The sequence below is a fragment of the Ruditapes philippinarum genome, unplaced genomic scaffold, assembly GCF_026571515.1.
Source record: "Ruditapes philippinarum isolate M1 unplaced genomic scaffold, ASM2657151v2 ctg301_1_1_1_1, whole genome shotgun sequence".
Classification (NCBI taxonomy): domain Eukaryota; kingdom Metazoa; phylum Mollusca; class Bivalvia; order Venerida; family Veneridae; genus Ruditapes; species Ruditapes philippinarum.
The window spans coordinates 378,695-400,409 of NW_026860295.1; the positions used below are offsets into that span (position 1 = coordinate 378,695).

General features: G+C 32.4%; 1 protein-coding gene across 5 annotated transcripts in view; it reads left to right on the forward strand.

The window, feature by feature from the left end:
• Positions 1–21,715, forward strand: part of LOC132759576 (battenin-like) — a 295,062-nt gene that overhangs the window by 232,814 nt on the left and 40,533 nt on the right. For all 5 annotated transcript variants that reach the window (XR_009629738.1, XM_060751386.1, XM_060751389.1 and 2 more), the window contains one exon: positions 15,103–15,213. Coding sequence is in view for 4 of the 5 variants with exons in the window: in XM_060751386.1 (XP_060607369.1) it covers positions 15,103–15,213 (111 nt within the window). In the remaining variant the exon portion in view is untranslated. The remainder of the gene's footprint in view (positions 1–15,102; positions 15,214–21,715) is intronic.

Consider the following 21,715-nt stretch of genomic DNA (forward strand, 5'->3'; position numbering starts at 1 on the left):
AAAAAAAAAAGTTTGTCTGTCTGTCAGTCTGTCCGTCCCGCATTATACATATAGACAGTAGTGGTCGTGTCCGCTCTGAAACTTCAGTATGCATGGAAGGATTGTAATTTTTCTTTCATATATAAAATAACCATAGATGTATAGTGTGTCGCGAACAAGACTCGGGTTCCTACGACAAATGTCAAGGTCACTGTGGGGGTTCAAACTTTGTCATTTTTATGTGTTAAAAATATAGAAGGTGGTGGTTGTGTCCTCTCTGAAACTTCAGTGTCCATGAAAGGATTGTAAGTTTTCTTTCACATAATAATTTACCATAGATATATGGTGTGTCGCGAATAAGACTTGGATTTCTACGACTAAGGTCAAGGTCACTGTGGGGGTTCAAACTTTGTCATTTTTATGTGTTAAAAATATAGAAGGTGGTGGTTGTGTCCTCTCTGAAACTTCAGTGTCCATGAAAGGATTGTAAGTTTTCTTTCACATAATAATTTACCATAGATGTATGGTGTGTAGCCAACAAGACAGGGGTTTCTATGACTAAGGTCAAGGTCACTGTTGGGGTTCAAACTTCGTCACTTTTTATGTTATATAAATATAGATGGTGATGGTCGTGTCCGCTCAGAAACTTCAGTATGCATAGAAGGATTTCAATTTTTCTTTCATAATTTTATGAAATAACCATGGATGTATGGTGTATTGCGAACAAGACTCTGGTTTCTACGATTTAGGTCAAGGTCACTGTGGGGGTTCAAACTTTGTCAATTTTGATGTTAATATACATATAGGCAGAGATGGTCGTGTCTGCTCTGAAACTAACATGCATGAAAGGATTATATTTTTGATTTCACATATGAAATTTTCATAAATGTATGTTGTGTTGCCTTTAAGACCTGTGTTCTTACGCCTTAGTTCAAGGTCACTGCTGGGGTTTAAACTTTTTATGCCCCCGCCATGTAATGGCCGGGGCATATAGTGTTACCCTGTTCCGTCATTCCGTCCTTCCTTCCTTCCATCCTTCCGTCATTCTGTCATTCCGTCATCATCAGTTTCCGTTCATTATCTTAAGAACGGTTTGACACATTCAACTCAAATTTGACATATGGATATGTCATGAGAAAATACAGGTCAAGTTCGAATTTGGTATTGGTTCGATGATTTTTGGCAGAGTTATGCCCCTTTTACTTTGAAAATAATATGAAATTTCAGTTTCCGTTCATTATCTCCCCAACGGTACAACACATTCAACTCAAACTTGACATATGGATATGTCATGAGAAAATACAAGTCAAGTTCGAATTTGGTTATGGTTCGATGATTTTTGGCAGAGTTATGCCCCTTTTACTTTGAAAATAATATGAAATTTTCAGTTTCCGTTCATTATCTCCCCAACGGTACAACACATTCAACTCAAACTTGACATATGGATATGTCATGAGAAAATACAGGTCAGGTTAGAATTTGGTCATGGTTTGATGATTTTTGGCAGAGTTATGCCCCTTTTACTTTGAAAATAATATGAAATTTTCAGTTTCCGTTCCTTATCTCCCTCAAGGTACAACATATTTGAACTCAAACATGACATATGGATGCGTCAAAGGAATGCGCAGGTCAAGTTCAAATTTGGTCATGGTTCAATGATTTTTGGCAGAGTTATGCCCCTTTCATTTTGAAAGTAATATGAAATTTTCAGTTTCCGTTTATTATCTCCCCAATGGTACAAAACATTCAACTCAAATTTGACATATGGATATGTTTTTGGAATGCCCAGGTCAAGTTCGAATTTGGTCATGGTTCAATGATTTTTGGCAGAGTAATGCCTCTTTCACTTTGAAAATAACATGAAATTTACAGTTATCTACCCAACAGCTGTTACATATTCAACTTTAATTTGACATATGGACCTTTCAAAGGAATGGGCAGGTCAAGTTGGAATTTGGTCATGGTTTGTTGATTTTTTGGCAGAGTTATGTCCCTTTCACTTTGAAAATAATATAGATACATCTTAGGAATAAGCAGTTTAAGTTTGAATTTGGTCATGGTTCAATGATTTTGGACAAACTTATCTTTCCTGAATGTTGGAAAAATTTTGAACTTTCAGTTTCAGCACTCATTCTTTCAGCCATTATTTTGGCTACAAATATGCAATATGCTATTTCTAAAAGGTTAACACTGAATAATTTCAGTGTCTTGAACATTGTATGGAAATGGTTTGTGTTAGCATTGAAATGTTTTAAGGGCTTTGAACTTAAAATGAAAAAAAAAAATTAATGCACCATCTGAAATTTTGGCTGCATGCCGGGGCATCCGTGGCATGATGACACATTTCTAGTTCAATATTTATGTTATATACATATAAATGGTGGTTGTTGTGTCCGCTCTGTAACTTCCATATACATGAAAGTTTCAATTTTTATTTAAAAATAAAAAGTGACCATAGATGGACAATGATTTGTGAACAAGACCCAGGTTTCTTTGTCTAACTTAAAGGTCACTGCAGGGGTTCAAACTTTGTCAATTTTTACCACCGCACTTAACATGTGTGGTGGTTTATAACAAGAATCCTTCGGGGGCATTTGTCACTTTCTGTGACAGCTCTTAATGTTTATATATATACAGAGCTCCAGATAATTTTTTTGGCCAAGGGGTTTTTACCCCTCAAAATTTAGAGTGAGGGGTAAAATGCAAATTCTGAAAAACTTAAGGGGTAAAATCTGTCAAAAAAGCATTTTGCATTTTTTATAAACAAATTAAATTAATTGTTGTGTTTGTTTGTTTGTTTATTTTCTTTTTTTAGAAAAACCTTTACAAATTAAATACTGATTTAATGTGAAACAATACAAAACATGCCATGTAAAGTCAGACTTCCAGAGTATACTGAAACTCAAGTTTAGGATACACAGCAAAATTATCAGGGCTTCCATTTTCAAAATTTGGAAGTCAAAGACTTCAAAATCTCTGATATTGGAAGTCACATTATATAGGTAAAGAAGGAAAGTATTGATTTTTGGAAGTCACAGGCCAATTGAAGGAGTAAAAGACTCCCAAACTTCCACTAGTGGAAGCCCTCAAGTTATTTTATTTTCTAGGAGTCAATATTTTTCTTTCTTTATTTTTGTTGGCATGTACCTTATCATGTACTCCAGTTTTAACAATTATAGTTGAAATTAGAATTAAAGAAACATAAACAAGATTTTTTTATCTTTCCTTAAAAAAATTATTGGTCTGAGAGAAAATTGTCCGTAACTGTAGACTGGGTACGAAAATATTGAGTACAAAACTGCAGGTGAATAACATGTTATTTTGTTCCAACAACTAAAGTTAAAGAAATTAAAATATATTTTTGTTTATATTGAGGCATAAGTATGTCAATAGATGCCTAAACAAACTTAATACTGTGTTAACTCCTACGATGATTATCTGGCACAAATTTCATCAATAATTTCACAGGTTGATAGATCTACGGGAGTTACCTCCCTTCTGTATTTCCTGCTACTTTCGTTTTTAACATGCGTTGTTGACAACAGAATTTTTAGTTTTCAATGCAATTAAATGGAAATATATTGTATTTTATGCTCAAAACATTTTCTTTCTACATATCAAATGTTTACACTTCTATTCTTTTACGCATAAATTTTGACATACGAGCGTATTTTCATTTTGTTGTGCGTAACTGTGACGCACGAATTTTGAAAGTGATGCGTATTTTAGATTTTCTATGCGTATTTTACGCTTATACGCAAGCTATCTGGAGCTCTGTATATATTTACAAAAAAAACCCAAAAAACTGTGTGGCAATTATCAATATTTTATTACATCAAATTTGAGCATAGTATATCTTCAAAACTGCTAAATATGCAATTTGTCAGAATGAATTATTATGTTGATTGTATTTCGTACCAGACATAGCATGAGACCGAGAAATACAAAATTACGTATATGTATATTGAAGAAATATTTTTTAAAATATCCAAATAATACATATCTATCAATATTTGAAATACGTATTGGAAACGTACCCATTGCAGACCAATCCACTTAAAGTACTTGCTGTCAATATAGGCAAGTTTTGAATAAAATTTATATCAATACAATTAACTTTAATGTTGTTGTATTCTTTGCATAATATATTTGCACCATCCGTCTGTCTGTCTGTACAAACCCAGAGGTACTTGTGTGACTTTGAGAACAATGGGTAACAGTAAATTCTCTTTGATCCTATTCATTCCGTTTTTACTTGTGTGTCTTTTTTATTATATGCCAGAAAGGGCATATTATGTTATACCCCCTGGCGTCCGTCTGTCTATCCGTACGTCCGTCCGTCCGTTAGCAATTTGGTTTCCGGAGCATAACTTAAGTTCCATTTGGCCCACAATGTTCAAACTTCATAGGATGATTGCCCATATTGGGTAGAAGACCCCTATTGATTTTGGGGTCAAAAGGTCAAAGGTCAAGGTCACTATGACCTTAAAACTGAAAACAGTTTCCGGAGCATAACTTAACTTCCAATTGACCCACAATGTTCAAACGTCATAGGATGATTGTCCATATTAGGTAGAAGACCCCTATTGATTTTGGGGTGACAAGGTCAAAGGTCAAGGTCACTATGACCTTAAAACTGAAAACAGTTTCCGGAGCATAACTTAAGTTCCATTCGACCAACAATGTTCAAACTTCATAGGATGATTGTCCATATTAGGTAGAAGACCCCTATTGATTTTTGGGTCACAAGGTCAAAGGTCAAGGTCACTATTACCTTGATACTGAAAACAGTTTCCGGAGCATAACTTAAGTTCCAATTGACCCACAATGTTCAAACTTCATAGGATGATTGTCCATATTGGATAGAAGACCCCTATTGATTTTGGGGTCACAAGGTCAAAGGTCAAGGTCACTATTACCTTGATACTGGAAACAGTTTCCAGCAATTTGGTTTCCGGAGCATAACTTAAGTTCCATTTGGCCCACAATGTTCAAACTTCATAGGATGATTGCCCATATTGGGTAGAAGACCCCTATTGATTTTGGGGTCAAAAGGTCAAGGGTCAAGGTCACTATATCCTTAAAACTGAAAACAGTTTCTGGAGCATAACTTAAGTTCCATTTGGCCCACAATATTCAAACTTCATAGGATGATTGTCCATATTGGGCAAAAGACCCCTATTGATTTTGGGATCACTAGGTCAAAGGTCAAGGTCACTATATCCTTAAAACCAAAAACAGTTTCCAGAGCATAACGTAAGTTCCATTTGGCCCACAATATTCAAACTTCATAGGATGATTATCCATATTGAGTAGAAGACCCCTATTGATTTTGGGGTCACAAGGTCAAAGTCACTTTTACCTTAATACTGAAAACAGTTTCTGGAGCATAATTAAAGTTCCAATTGGCCCACAATATTCAAACTTCTTAGGATGATTGTCCATATAAGGTAGAAGACCCCTATTGATTTTGGGGTCACAAGGTCAAAGGTTAAGGTCATTATTAATAACTTAAGTATTAATCAACCTACAGCTGTAAAATTTTATAGGATGAACAGCGAATTCCATGTCTTACAAATGCTTCAGCCTTACTAAAAAAAAACACTTTCGGGCATATAATGCTCCGCCTAGCGGTGCTCTTGTTTAAGCCTTGTGTGACTAAAAATGGCCAAAAAGATCAAAGGAAAAGTCACATAAGTACCATTTTGTGAGTACATCCATTCGCCTGTCCATCTGTGCGTCCCCACTTAATTCGTGTCTGTTCTGTAACTTTGTCATACATGGAGGGATTTTGAAATAACTTGGCACAAAATTTTTAATGTCCACCACATCCGTGAAGACGATGTGCGTCCCCACTTAATTCTTGTCTGGACTGTAACTTTGTCATGCATTGAATGATTTTAAAATAATTAGGCATAAATGTCTACCACATAAAGACGTTGTGTCACGTTCAAAAATACGTCTCTACCTCATAGGTCAAGGTCACACTATCATTTTGAAGTTTCACATTATTGCAATAAGAGGAAATAGGTACACACATTCGTGTCCGGACTGTAACTTTGTCATGCATGGAAGGATTTTTAAATAACTAGGCATAAATGTCTACCACATCAAGACGATGTGTCACGTCCAAGAATTTTGTCTCTACCTCAAAGGTCAAGGTCATACTATCATTTTGAAGTTTCACTTTATCACAATTAGAGTTTATAGGTACACACATTCGTGTCCGGGCTGTAACTTTGTCATGCATGGAAGGATTTTAAAATAACTAGGCATAAATGTCTACCACATCAAGACGATGTGTCGCGAACTAGACCCATGTCCCTACCTTTAAGGTCAAGGTCACATTTATAATTTTTAAGGTACTCATTCTCTCGAGAAGAGTTTGAAGATACACATTCATGCACGGACTGTAACTTTGTCATGCATGGAAGGATTTTAAAATAACTGGGCACAAATGTCTACCACATCAAGACTGTGTAGCGGCTAAGGCTCATGTCTGTCTGTGTGTGTGTCCCCACTTACACAACAATCATGTCCAGACTGTAACTTTGTCATGCATTGAGGGATTTTAAAATAATTTGGCACACATGTCTATCTCATAACAACATTTTGTCGCGTCCAGGAACCATGTCCCTTCTTAAAAGGGCAAGGTCACACTTATATTTTGAAGGTTCATGCTATCAAGAACAATATTCAACAATTAGTTACTTTCATTCTCTTTTCTTTTCATAAAACCTGCATGCTTAAGAAACCTTTTTGGGGGCAATCGTCACTTGGGTGACAGCTCTTGTTTTATTTTTTTTTTTGATATGATTTTTTGGTACAATTTTTATGGTTTATGAATTTTCTAGAATGTGCAAGATGTTATGGATTTTGTGTTTAAAAATTGCAATAATATGATTACTGTTATATTGTCATAAATATTAACTTAAAGCGTCCATTTTTGTCATACTGTGAACTTACTAAATGCCAAAAGAACCACTTAGATTATTATTACTGTAAAATGACTTGATTAGATAAATCTTAAATGTGTCTTAATTCAAAAACAGGGATGTGGGAATAATTTCTAAGTGCATTCAATAAACATTATCTTGTTTCAAACTTTGTGTCCAGATTTTTTATGACAGTAATTTAAAATCGTTTGCATTTTTTTCATTTTTAATTTCTGATTACATTTAATGTTTTCTTTGTCCGTGCATTGGCAGGTCTATTTTTTTTAATGTTTTCTTTGTCCGCGCATTGGCAGGTCTATTTTTTCATAAATTGTACATGACCAGGTCTGTCTGGCAAGATCAGACCTCTGCACCTGCAAAAGATAGACCTCATAACGGATTTCCTTTTGTGTAAACAGGTCTATCCAAAAATATAGACTTGTCACAAACAATAGAGGAGGTGTGTTAGAAGAAATAAAAACTAAAACAATCAGTGTTGTGAAAGTATATTACTAGAGGGGCAAGTTAAAGTTGAGGTGAACTTGCCAAAAGAGCTGGCCTTGCCTTTCAATAAGTTCATTTAAAAAAAATATTTTCCAACACTGAAAAGCAGTTGTTTCTCAGGGACATAATGGCCCTCTTGTTCATTTTTGGTAGGAAAATAATTTTTATGGTATTTTTATACCCCCACAAACAAAGTTTAGGTGGGGTATATAGGAGTCAGGTTGTTGGTCGGTAGGTCGGTCCGTTGGTCAGTCCACATCATGGTTTCAGGTTGAAAACTAGAGTTAGGAATGAGACTTTGTAATCAAACTTGGTGTATTGCAAGCTTATATGAAGACCCTTGTTGATATTGCATTTGGACCCCCTGGGGTCAAGGTCACCATTACTAAAAATAGGAAAATGTTTTCGGGACAATAACTAGAGTTAGGAATGAGATTTTGTGATCAAAGTCTAGTTGATGGTTGGGATATTAATCACCTTCAGTGATGGGTGTAGTTCCTTTTGATTGAGGTAGGGATCAGTGGGTCAAGGTCACCAGTGCCAAAAATAGATTTTTACACTTTTTATCATACAGCCTTTATTAGTCCCCTACCCGGGACCCGGGATTAAACGGAGGGGACATAAGGTTTACCCTCCGCCATTACTGTCCGTCCGCAATACCGAAAAGGGATAGGGGGCCTTCTAGCTGTAAACAAAACAAAAGGGAACAATCAAATTCATTCCGTAACAATAGAATAAGGGGCCATGGCCCTCTATTAAACAACAGAAAATAACAATAGAAATGGCAATAGAAGTAGTTGTGTAGAAAATTCAAGAAAAAAATTATATGGACTGACAGACGGACCTGTAACCAACCAACCGACAAGCTGACTCCTGTATACCCCCCTAAATTTCAATGGTTTGTTTGTGGGGGTATAATTAAGTTTTTTCCTTTGGTCTGTATAGTCACTCTTGTTGTTTTGTGTGAATCCTTTCCATAAATAAATGACAAAGTCAGTTAAGAAAATAGAATCAAAATTTAATCATTTTACCATCAAGGTCATTTAACCCTTTACCTCATATATACGCGAAACAACGCACTTTCAAACCCCCCCCCCCTTTTTTTAGGCCTCAAAGTGTGAAAAAATGTCCTATTTGGGCCCCAAACACATGTTTTCGTTTGAGAAATGTTGCTTAAAAATTGAGCACTATTTCGGCGCAGCCCCCTATCCAAAAGATACATCAGGGGGTTGCCAGAAGGGGGATGTGCCCCCTTCTGTTAGGGGGGTTTGAAGGGGGACAGAGTCCCCCTCATCGCCAAGATAATTTTGGACTTGTGAGAGGCTAAAAATGACCCCAGGTCGATCATAATGTAACGTGTAACCAATGCTGAAAAGCCTTTGACTCTATCTCAATCCCTTGAGAAGTTGCAGCACTTTGAAATAAATTTTGATGGAAGAAATCGAGGCAAAATAGTGATTTTTGGCAATTTTGAGATGTCCCCTCATTGCCATGGTAACAGGAAATTTAAGACTGAGCATGTCGTTACAATGGCAATGGTCCAGTCAACATTTGTGCCAAGTTTGATTAGTATTGAAGTATTTTTCATAGTTTCATAGCAGTTTGAACTTGTAATAGGAGGCTTTTCAGTGAAAACGGCCATTTTTCACAATATGCTCATGGGGAAAAGGGTTAATTGTCAAAGTTATACTAAAATTATTCCACATGTCTGTTTGGTCACAAGTGTTGTTTTGCTGACATATGAATAAAATCCTTACATAAATGAATACCAAAATTCAATTCTTTGACATTGAAGGTCAAGTTCATTTAAAGGTCAAGGTCAGTTCAACCTCTTAAAATGTCATGTTAAAGAGTTGTTTTGTCATCAAAGTATGAAAATAATCCATTGATTAATTACAAAGTTACAGCCAATTATAGCAATTAACAGTGAAAATAAAAAAAATATCTTCAAGGTCATATTAAGTCAAGGTCAATTTGTGTTTGATATACATGAAGGTTCTGACTGCAAAGATGTCGTGTCTTAATATGAATTTAATTCATTTTAAAATAACAAAGTTATAGCAAGTTACAAAACAAACAGGAGCATTTCATTAATTTGACATTGATAGTCAAAGTCAATTTAAGGTCAAGGTCACATCTAAATTATTCAATATGTTTGTTTGGTAGCAAGCCTTCTTTTGTCCAAGTTTAAATCAGGTCTGTACATAAATTACAAAATTATGACAATTTAACCAAACTTTAATAATTTCTCAAGGAAAAGGGTAATTGAAACATAACAATGCACTTTAAACCCATTACTTCATGAGCATTTTGTGAAAAATGGCTGTTTTCATTGCAAAGCCTCCTGTTACAAGTTCAAATTGCTATGAAACTATAAAAAAAAAGGCTTCAAACTGTTCAAACTGGGCACAAATGTTGACTGGACCATTGCCTTTGTAACATCATACTCAATCTTAAATTTTCTGTTACCACGGCACCGAGGGGGCATCTCAAAATTGCCAAAAATCACTATTTTGTGTTGATTTTTTCCATCAAAACTGATTTCAAAGAGCTGCAACTTCTCAATGGATAGAGATAGAGCCAAAGGCTTTTCAGCGTTAGTTACATATTACTGTTAGATTGACCTGAGACCATTTTTAGCCTCTTGCAAGTCCAAAATTTCCATGGAGATGAGTGGGTCTTCCGAACCCCTTCAAACCCCATACAGAAATGGGCACACCCCCCTCTGGCACCCCCTTGATGAATCTATTTTAAAGGGGATGGCGCTGAAAAAGTGGTCACTTTTTTAACACCATTTCTCAAATGAAAACATATTGACCGGAGATTTTAACTTTAATTATGATCCATTAACACATAATGTCTACTAATAACACTTCTTGGAATAACATTACTAACAGTTTCAATTTGAGGCAGCTAGTTGAAAAACCCACCAGAGTAACTCAAACATCAAATACAATTATAGATCATCTATATACTAATTTCCCGAACAATATCTCTGAAATCAATGTACCTGATTTATCAATCAGTGATCATTTTCCAATCTGCTTCACACGCAAAATCTCAACAACTGCTATCAAAGACCCTTTACATCAAATTATTCAATACCGAAATATGAAACAATTTGATGAAAAACATTTTCTTGAATCTCTTGAACAGCAGCCTTGGTCAGTGTTAGAAATATATGATGACCCAAATGATGCTTTGGATTATTTTAACTCTTTATTCAATCAAGTATTAAATGCTCATGCTCCTCTTAAAAAGAAACATGTAAAACATATGCATCTTCCAGACTGGTACAATCCTGATATTCTTCATGCTTCTAAACAAAGAGATAAAGCTAAGAAATTAAATAACAATGAAGAATATAAATATTGGAGAAATAAAGTTAAAAATCTAATCTCACATTCCAAAAAAAATTACTATTCAGAAACTATAAATAACAATAAACACAATGCAAAAGAAATGTGGAAAAATCTCAAACAATTATCAGGAAAATCTACAAGTCACCAAACAATTATATTCAAGATGAAGAAGGAAATCAAATCAAAGACCCATTAAGAACAGCCGAAGTATTTAATGACTATTTCATTGATATCTTTAAATCTGCACCTGGATATTGCTCAACTTTATCACATGAAGATGAAATAAAATTGCATGAGTATATTGAAATGCATTCAAAGGATAAATGCCCTTTCAACATACCTGAAATTACAAGTCAATTCATAAACAAAGAACTACAAGATCTTGATATCAGAAAGTCAACAGGTCTAGATGGTAGAGGAGCCAAATTTCTTAAAATAAGTTCTAAAATTATATCCAAGCCTTTGGAAAAAATATTCAATCTCAGTCTATCAAGTGGCTTAGTTCCTTTCGCCTTTAAGCAAGCAAAAGTTACTCCTATACATAAAAAGGGCAACAAAAATGAAAAAGGTAATTACAGGCCTATATCAATACTACCAGTTCTATCGAAAGTTCTAGAAAGACATGTTAGCAATCATCTTAAGTTATTTCTTGAAACTAACTCTCTTTTTCAGCCAAATCAGTCTAGCTTTCGCACAAATTATTCATGCGAAACTGCTCTTACTTCAATTATTGACAGCTGGATCAGAGCAATAAATGAAGAAAAACTTATAGGGACTATATTTCTTGATCTAACAAAAGCATTTGATTTGATCAATCATAACCTATTATTGAAAAAACTACAACTGTATAACATAAATGAAAATTCAATTTCATGGTTTAGGTCATTATACCTAAGTGATCTCTCACAACAAGTATGTGTGTCTGGAAAGTATTCTGAAGCTCAGCATATAAAATCTGGTGTGCCTCAAGGTTCAGTTTTAGGCCCTCTCCTTTTTATTAGCTCACCTGTCACTTTGTGACAGGGAGAGCTTTTGTAATCGCTTTTCGTCTGGCATCCGGCATCCGGCCGGCGTCCGTAAACTTTAACTTTAAATGACATCTCCTCATAAACCGCTGAGCCAATTTCATCCAAACTTCACAGGAATGTTCCTTTGGTGGTCACCTTTAAAAATTGTTCAAAGAATTTAATTCCATGCAGAACTCTGGTTGCCATGGCAACCAAAAGAAAAAACTTTAAATATCATCTTCTAAAAAACCAAAAGAGCTAGAGCTTAGATATTTGGCATGAAACATCTTCTAGTGAGTGTCTACCAAGTTTGTTCAAATAAAAGCCCTGGGGTCAAAATTGGCCCCGCCCCAGGGGGTCATTGATTTTCCCTATATGTATATAGTAAAAACTTTAATAATCTTATTTTAAAAAACCCAAAGAGTTAGAGCTAAGATATTTAGCATGAAACATCTTCTAATGGGTGTCTACCAAGTTTGTTCAAATAAAAGCCCTTGGGTCAAAATTGGCCCCGCCCCAGGGGGTCATTGATTTTTCCTATATGCTTATAGTAAAAACTTAAAATATCTTCCTTTAAAGAACCCAAAGAGCTAGAGTTTAGATATTTAGCATGAAACATGTTCTAATGGATGTCTACCAAGTTTGTTCAACTAAGAGCCCTGGGGTCAAAATTGGCCCCGCCCCGGGGGACATTGATTTTCCTTATAATTATGTGTATAGCAAAACTTAAAAATCTTCTTGGAAATAACCCGAATAGCTAGAGTTTAGATATTAAGCATGAAACATCTTCTAGTAAGTGTCTACAAAGATTGTTCAAATAAAAGCCCTGGGGTCAAAACTGGCCCTGCCCCAGGAGTGTCATTGTTTTTAAATACTAGTATATGTGTAAAGAAAAAACTTAAAAAATCTTTTTTTTTAAAACCCAACAAGCTAGACCTTAGATGTTTAGCATGAAACATCTTCTAATGGGTGTCTACCAAGTTTATTCAAATAAAAGCCCTGGGGTTTAAACTTGCTCCGCTCCGGGGGGCTTATATACAGGTGAGCGACTTCAGGGCCATCATGGCCCTCTTGTTATTTATATCAATGACTTACCTTTGCATTTATCACATTCTACATCAGACATGTTTGCTGATGACACTACAATTACCTCATTTGGACACAGTATCAATTTAATTTGTACAAAACTTCAGTCTGACCTTAATTCAATTAATTAGATATCAGAAATTCCACAAATTTACAGTCGTTCAAAAATAATTATCTTAAATGGTGGTTCTCTGGTGGGAATAAAACACATCAAGTTGTATTATAAAATGATAAATGTATATCTGAATTGCAATGATTATATTCTTATATAATGTTTTTTTCCCTAGATTTTCATTTTACATGTTTCTTAACTACATTGTACTAGTATTTGTAATTTTGTTGTTGTTTATCATACCTTTTGTTTGTAAATGTTTATATTATGTACATTGTATATTTGATAGAGGCTCATAGGGAGGACTGGGCATGCCCAACTATGTTGCCTCTTTAAATAAAGTCTTTATTTTTATTATTATTATTATTATTATAACAAGTGTTTTGGGTCGAAATAAGGCGTTTTTTCACTATTTTAGGCCTCAAAAAGGGGGGGGGGGAAAGGTTGAAAAGGCGTGAAAAGACGTTTATATGAAGTAATGGGTTAAATGATATTGATTACATAACAAAAAAATGATGATATAAAATAACAATATTGTCTACCTGTTTATAATTTAGATACCATAAATGTTTTACCTAATGATGAAATACAATTTGTTATAAAGGATCAAATATTCTGATCAAACAACTCAGTTCCACACTGGGACTCTTTTATCACTTTTATTGTTAATTCAAATCTAAAAACACATTATTTTGACAAGTCAGTCATCATTCTTTCGAACCCACTGAGGAAATGAATTTATATAAGTCTTGGACTTGTTTTCAAATCCTCTTCCGAATTTAATTATAAGTTATTAATTCTTCAGCATTGTTTACCTCTACATTTATATCTTCAGTCTCTCATGATTCTTGTTATACAATGTCTTCTGGTTGTAATGTATATCTATGTTTTGTAAATTCTGGAAATAATATTGTTTAAACTAAAGTATTTTGGAAACAACTAGGACACTTTATTGTATGATCTCTTAATTATGACTTTGATACTGGACTTATGTCCATAACTCAGAGACAGGGAATTATAATCTGCATACCAAAGGAAAATAAACCATGTCATTCCTTAAAAAAATTGGAGACCCATAACTCTCAAAATAATATTAGTATGTAAAGTTGCATCAGGTTCTATTGCAAATAGGTTAAACTAGGACACTTTATTATATAATCTCTTAATTATGACATCATTAGTAAAGAACAAACTGGCTTTTTAAAGGGAAGATTCATTGATGAAAACACTAGATTACTTTATGATATTATGCATTACTTAGATGGAAATAATTTACCTGGTCTTCTTTTGCTGATTGATTTTGAGAAAGCTTGTCTTGACAATTTTGCCAAAAACCTTAGACATATTTAACTTTGGTGATTCAATTAAAAAATGGATAAAAGTATATTATAACAATATTGATTCATCTGTTATACAATGTGGTTTTCTTTCAACTTTTTTTTTACAATTGACTGTACCTTATATTTTTATGCTATGCACAGAAATTTTAATCAGAAAAATTAAGCAAAACCAAATCATTAAAAGTATCAATGTTGGTGGCATAGAACATATTATATCTCAATATGCAGAAGATGCTTCTTGTCAGGTGAGTCCATTAATGAAACAATGAATTTGAATAATTGTCAAGACATTCAGGACTTAAAATAAACTTTGATAAATCTTGTGATAACTAATATACCACCTATTCTATAAAAACAAAATTTAAAATTGTAGACAATCACAATTCAAACTTCTTGGCATTCCATTTACTTTCATCTAGATCTACAAAAATGGTTGAACTAAATAACAAAGAGAAAATTTAAAAATTAGAAACTAATAAAATTTTGGAATAGCAGATATTTTTGAGTGAAGGTCAAATTATGTCTGTCTGGTTAACTTGAAGGTCTATATTATATATCCTAAAAGATTATTATGTTCAAGTTTGAAGATTATCCATTCAAAAATAAACAAGCAAAATTTAGACATTTGACCTTGAAGGTCAAGATAACGCCACATAATACCTTTTTTTTCTTTCAAAAAAAAAAAGTTGGAAAAAAGTCAATCTTGGAAATTAAGTGCTGCCGTAGAAGGAATTTTGGTAAGTTAAACTTGAACAAATAATATGGTTATTTTTTCAGGCTGGAGTTTTTGTTTCCAGGTCATCGGTACAGTTGTTTACAGTGACGAAAGTTCATATACTGTCTGTATTACAGTTTATCAATATGATGTTATGGATAGTTGATGTACATGTATGTATTTAGTTTAAAGTAAAATTTTATGCAGCTCATTAGAATAATCCAAATAATCCATTATTATCAATAATTATTCCCGCTGATAAAATAGAAAGTTCGATATTGAGATGGAGTTGTCCTTGCCGGGTGATCCATTAAAAAATATCAGTTAGTTTCATCAATATCCAACAAGGGTTTTTTAGCTCACCTGAGCTAACCTTGCTTATGGTTATCTATTGTTGTGGTGATGAAAAAATGTTGTTTATTAGCTGTTTCTTAAAATAGAAGTAGGCCTTGATCCCACTTGACACCATTGTTGTGGTGTTGAAAATTCAAAGCTACTTGTTTCTATGAGTAGAATTTAGTTACTTATCACCTAATGTTCTTAGTTTGCTCAGGAGTACTCTTTAATGAGATAAATCTAATCGTCAGGATGACACCAACCTTTGAATGCAAAGGGAAATAAAACACAAATGTTGAATAGATTGAAATCAACCAAATTTTTAATGAACTAAGTTTTTATTTACACTTAACTAAAAGTTACTTAAAACTAAACAAGTTGACAAAATGTACTTTAATATAAAATGTTTGTAATTAACCAAAAATATGATAATCAAAATAAACTAGTGAATAAAAGATTTGAACCAGTTGAAAGTTGTTTAAAAAAATATTAACTGAAAATATGAAAAATAACCTTTATTAAACTTATGAATAGTAGCAAGCCCTGTTTTAATCTATATCAACAAAAATTTAGATCTAATAATTCAAGATGGCTGCTACTTAAAACCAATATAAGATATTAATTAATCCTAATTAATTCTGTAAAAACACTGTTGTACAGCGTCCACCGGATATAGCCCCTAAAAACACCGAAAACGAAAGTAGAAAGCTGCACACCGAGTACGACTAAGGTAATGTTTTAACTTATTTCTTCATCATAACTTCATCGATTTTTCCAAACTTGAAACAATATTGTGAAGCTAAATGTTTCTAGTTTTAGAGCAATATTTGCTTTTGTCTGCAAATTGAATACTTTTTGTAAACTTGGCAATAAAATGTAGTGTATTTGTTGACATTTGCTAACGATGTTGATATTTACCACTAAATCAAGCCCAAAACGCATTTGCTGTATCGAATTCCGCCGTTAATACAAACTATTGTCATCCCTCTAATTATATTTGAGTTTTCACCCTTCAACTCGTGGTGCTTTTAACAAAATTTGCGAAAAACGATTTTGCCTTGTGTACAGAGTCTAGCACAGATGTGTACGGGGTGTACAGTTGAGTTCACACTAAACTTCCCACCCTTGTGCACTTCTAGTGCACTAGAGCTGAACTAGAAGTGCACACCCGTATTTAACAGTAAGTGTAAAATAATACCCCTTAAAATCAAATTTATAGAATTAATAAGGTTATTTGTAAATAATAAATATGCTCCATAATGGATATTTAAATAAGTGTTTTTAAAGCTTAATGGCCATGCATTTCAACTTTTCTAGTGTACAAATTGGAAAATCTGATAATTCTGGCCTAATTAATCTAGTTTGTAACAACATAAACTTTTTTTTCATAAGCTCAAACAAATCAAGGAAAGGTTTATATTTAAGCTAAAATATTATTTCTATAATATATAACTTAGAGATAATTCCTCATGTTGAATATTGAAAGAGAATATTTAAAAAAAAAATCAATATACTGTGATAATTTAGTATTCAACTGTGTAATGCTTGCATATGTTTTTAAAGATATAAATAATTAAAATATTATCAATAAAATAAATAAATTTGATAACTTTATACATGATTTCAATTTTAAAAATTTAATGTATAAGGGGAATTACTTTAATTGAAGAGGAAATCTCAAGTCATCCTGTTGTATTGAGGAACTGTTTTATTATACAACTCTCCTGCTGATAGGAGAGCCTCAGGGTAAATAACAAAGAACAGTCAATTTTGCAGATTATAAGTATGCATTGAAATTCCCTTGTTTTCTCAAAATGCATATTTAGACATTAGCCTGGGATTCATCAGGCGTTGGATCCCAAGCTTAAGTTTAGTCATATAGATAAATGACCATAATTTTGTATGGTCAAATATACAAAAAAAAAATCAAATGGCAGAATGCGTATTAGATATATTATTGTCTCTAAAGCGGAATTTCTATATTTATTCATTTATCCACATTTCTTCCCATTCTGAATAATAATAAATAACTTAAGAGGACATTCCTGATGTTCAAGATTGAAAGAGAATATTAATTCATTAATTTTAAAACAATCCATACACTGTGATATTATGTTTTTCAACCATGAAATGCTTGCATTCTTTTTAAAGATATAAATAATTAAAAAATTTCCATGAAATGAATAAAATTGATAACTTTATTCAAGATTTCTATATTAAAGCTTTAATGTATAATGACTATAATGTTTGTATAATCAGATGTAAAAAATAATCACAATGGCATAAACGCATGTTAGATATTATTGTCTTTGAAGTGGAATTTTCTAATCTTATCATAAAAAACTGGTTTAATATCAATATCAGTGTTAACTATTCTAGAAAGACCTTATATCAATATTTATCCACATTTTTTTGCAATTCTGCATTAAAATTTTCAGCATCTATTAGTTTCTGAACTCGGAAATGTTAATTTTTTCTATTATAGATTTGACAAATTTGCCTTGTCAGTCTTAACACATTTAGAAGATAATATATTTTAAAGAAAATATTTAAAATACATGATTATAAAACCTTTGCAACCTCCTTTTGTATCTTTAATGCAGATCTGTATTTTTTTTTTTTTTTTTTTTTTTTTTTTTTTTTTTTTTTTTAATAAAATATCATACATGAGCAGAAAGACAGTTTACAGAAGATTAAAGTGTCAAAAGTCATGCTGTGTATTGGTGTTTAATATAGTACCCTGCTGATAAGAGAAGCCCCTTAGGGTAAATAACAAAAGGCAGATGATAAATATAAGTAGGGCAATTGTAAATTCTGTATGTGCAAATAAAATTTCATTACAAGTATTTTACCAAAAAGAAAAAGAAAAACTGAAATATTTTAGCCATTTTATAATTTGAAGTCATAAAAATTATCATATTGCATAATGTATGTTACAATGCATGAAAAAAAAGATAAAAGATTGGTGTTGTCTCAAAAAATGTAAATGAAAAGATTTTCTAATCTTTTTGTTAATATCCATGTCAGTTAAAATATACTAGTGTCCCAACAGGTAAACATAATCCACTTAATCCACAATTCATACATATCCACCATTATATGTAAATTATTTTTATTTTCAGAATAATATATATCATTTATATTAATCTTAGGTAAATCCTTGCGTTTGAGAAGGTAAAGAGAGATTTAAATGAGATAAAATTGACAAAATTTAGGCCAATTATAAACAATATTTATTCCCTTTAATGTTTAAAAGGCTATTAATTGCTTAAAATCATAACCTTTAACTAAAACAATTTTATAAAATAAGATAAAAAAAACTAATTTGTATAATTGCCCCCCCCCTCCCCCCCCAAAAAAAAAAAAAAACAACAACAAAAAAAACAAAAACTGAATTTTTTTCCTTTTAATTTAGCATTTCAACGTTTCATAATTATTTCATTACCAGATATATTTAATAAATAGAATCAAAATTTTTAAATATCAATTACTTTTGTTTATTTATGCACTTAACTTATTAACATTAAAGTTATAATCTATTTATATTTTACTTATTCTAACAATTAAGTTATAAAGTACAAAAATCAGTAAAAATTAATGACTTTGAACAATATTGTTCTAATATTTTATGCCCATATTTTACAAAATACAAATATTCACAAAACTTTCAAAATTTATTATGAAAAACGATTATACAAGATATCTATATTTTTTTTTATCTTTTTGTAAAAGTCAAAAATTGTTATTCATGAAATAGTAGGTAAACTGCTTAATACATATTATAGTCTGGGGTGCACTACAAAGTGCACTTATGTAGTGCACATAGATAGTGCACTACTAGTTGCACTTTGTAGTGCACTCCTAGTGCACTTTGTGTAACCTTTAGTGTGAACTCAACTGTAGATGAAAAATGTTAGCAAGTGTATGAGGTATAGTTGGTAAACGAATGTCATTTTTTGCAAAATAAATTAAATATTTAATTAATTAACCTTAGAGAGCTTTTAGGGTTGTTACTTTTCCAAAAATTAGCAGCAGAATGACAAAATTGTGTAAAGTGCCTGTATTTATGCACACTTTGGGAACCAGAACTTTGTGTGGAACCAGTAAAATGCAGAACTGCTCTGATTGGTCAAGCAATTTTAGCCAATCAGAGCTCATTAGGGCTTTACATAACTATCCTAAAAATAGATTCTGATTCATGGAAAATTTTGCAACAGTATCAATTGACCATGATTATAAAATAATAAAGTAATAAACTTTTACAAAAATATTTTAAACAATAAAACTAGAAACTAATATCAAACTAAACATTATTTACAAACATATATAAATGCTAAATCTGTAACTTTTATCTAACTGAGTTTTAGGATCAGAGTAAGTGAATAAATGAAGAGTCTTAGGCCATGCTAAGTTACTGTTAAAGAGTGTTCAAAGTTTCTCAGACTATAATCAACATTAAACTTATATGAATGATATAAAGAATGAAATGTCTGTAAAACAATACATGTTGATATAATTAAACTTTAAAATAAACTTAAATTTAAGTCAAGACGTTTTAATCCTTAATATTTTCTTCAAAAATATATTTATGAAGATTATATATGCATACTTCTTGGGTAATATTAGTTAACATTATATAATGATTGAAAGCTAATTGTAAGTGGAATCCAACTTACAACAATAAATAATAAGTAACAACCCATTTTGGAAAAAAAAAAGAAAATTATGCACGAAGCAATAATTTCAAGATAAAACATTAACTTAAATTGTATTAAAGCATACCTCAAAAGAAAAAGCATATTATCATCATCAAAAATTTCATGCAATATAAATATGGATGAAAACTATAAAGTATCAAAGGGCTGCAAGCGTTCTGGTATTTTCTGATCTTTCCAATTTATTTATACCAGGCGGAGAAAGAAGGGCAAAGTAAATCGATAATCTTTAGTAGCCAGCAAACTTTGAATTGCAAGTATGTTTTCATATCTTTTCGGCAGGATAAACTGTCCGAGTATTCGTAACGTAAAATGGCTGCCATTTACAGTATCAAGTGAACCCCAAGCACCACCGCGACTTAGCGCGGGAATTTTAATTTATAGCTAACCTTCGGCGGCGTATTTTACCTTTTCATATTTTCTTGTAATAAATATTAACAAACTGTTGTCTTTCGGTTTTTTTTTATCAATACATGTATATAACAAATAATGAGGTTAATATTGAAATAAATAATCATATCTCAAAAATCTTGTGACTATGATTTACAATGAAATTCACCCCCTTTTAAATGTATTAAAAAGGTTTTTTAAATTTCCCTGTAATTAATTTGTGGATTATGCTTCAAAGCAGTCAATTGACCGTGAAAATTTTTTTTTTCATATTTGATTTCCTTTTAAATCATTTTTTCTCCATCGAAGGCAGAGCCAAAACTTAACTAATGGTGATACGTACATTAAAAATTTCCAATGAAAAAGGGTTTAAAGAATATAAAAATACTCCAAAAGGTAAGTAATATTTTTCTTGTTTATTTATGTCCCCCAATTTTGAAACACACATTAAGGGAAAAAAGAAACCTTTAAAAAAAACTTTCCCCGTACTTTTAATTTGGGAAAGTGTAATTCCTGTCAAAAGGGCTGTAACTTTGTTTATACATTTAGGGATTTTTTAAAAAAGCTTGCCAAAAGTTTACCAATCAAAAACCGGGTGTGCCGCATCCAAGAACCACCCCCCTACTTAAAAAAGGGCAAGGTCACGGGTACATTTTGAAAATTTTACTTTAAACACAAATTTAAATTTGGGAGATACACAAAATTTGGTCCGGACTGTTAAACTTTTTCCCTGCATTGAAGGGAATTTTTAAAAAAAACCAAAGGGGGAAAAGTTCGAATGTATTGTTATTTTTATCTTTGGGGAAATTCAAATTTAAATTGCCCCAAAAGTGTTAGTTCAAGCCTCGAAATACTCCCCCTTGGGTTTGAAAGGGAAAGTTTCAGCCGATGTACCAACTTCTTGAAGGCGTTCACAGTAACGCTGAAATTTGGGCACAGTAATAAGGTACGATGAATGGCAGATCCAGTGCCTGTTCGGGACTGTATTTCCGCCCAGCAAGGAAGGAATTTCAAATTTCGGAAACAAAAAGAAATCACATGGGGCAAGGTCTGGGAGAATGTGGGGGGGGGGGGGGGGTGAGGCATAAAACAGTTACTAAATTCGTCAAAAAAAGCTAAAAACTATTGGCGGAGGTATGAAGCAGGGGGAAATTGTCAGAAGGAGACGGGATATGCTTAAAAATCAGTGACAGGGAGTATTTTTTTTTTCTTATAATTACTTTTTTCAGTTTTC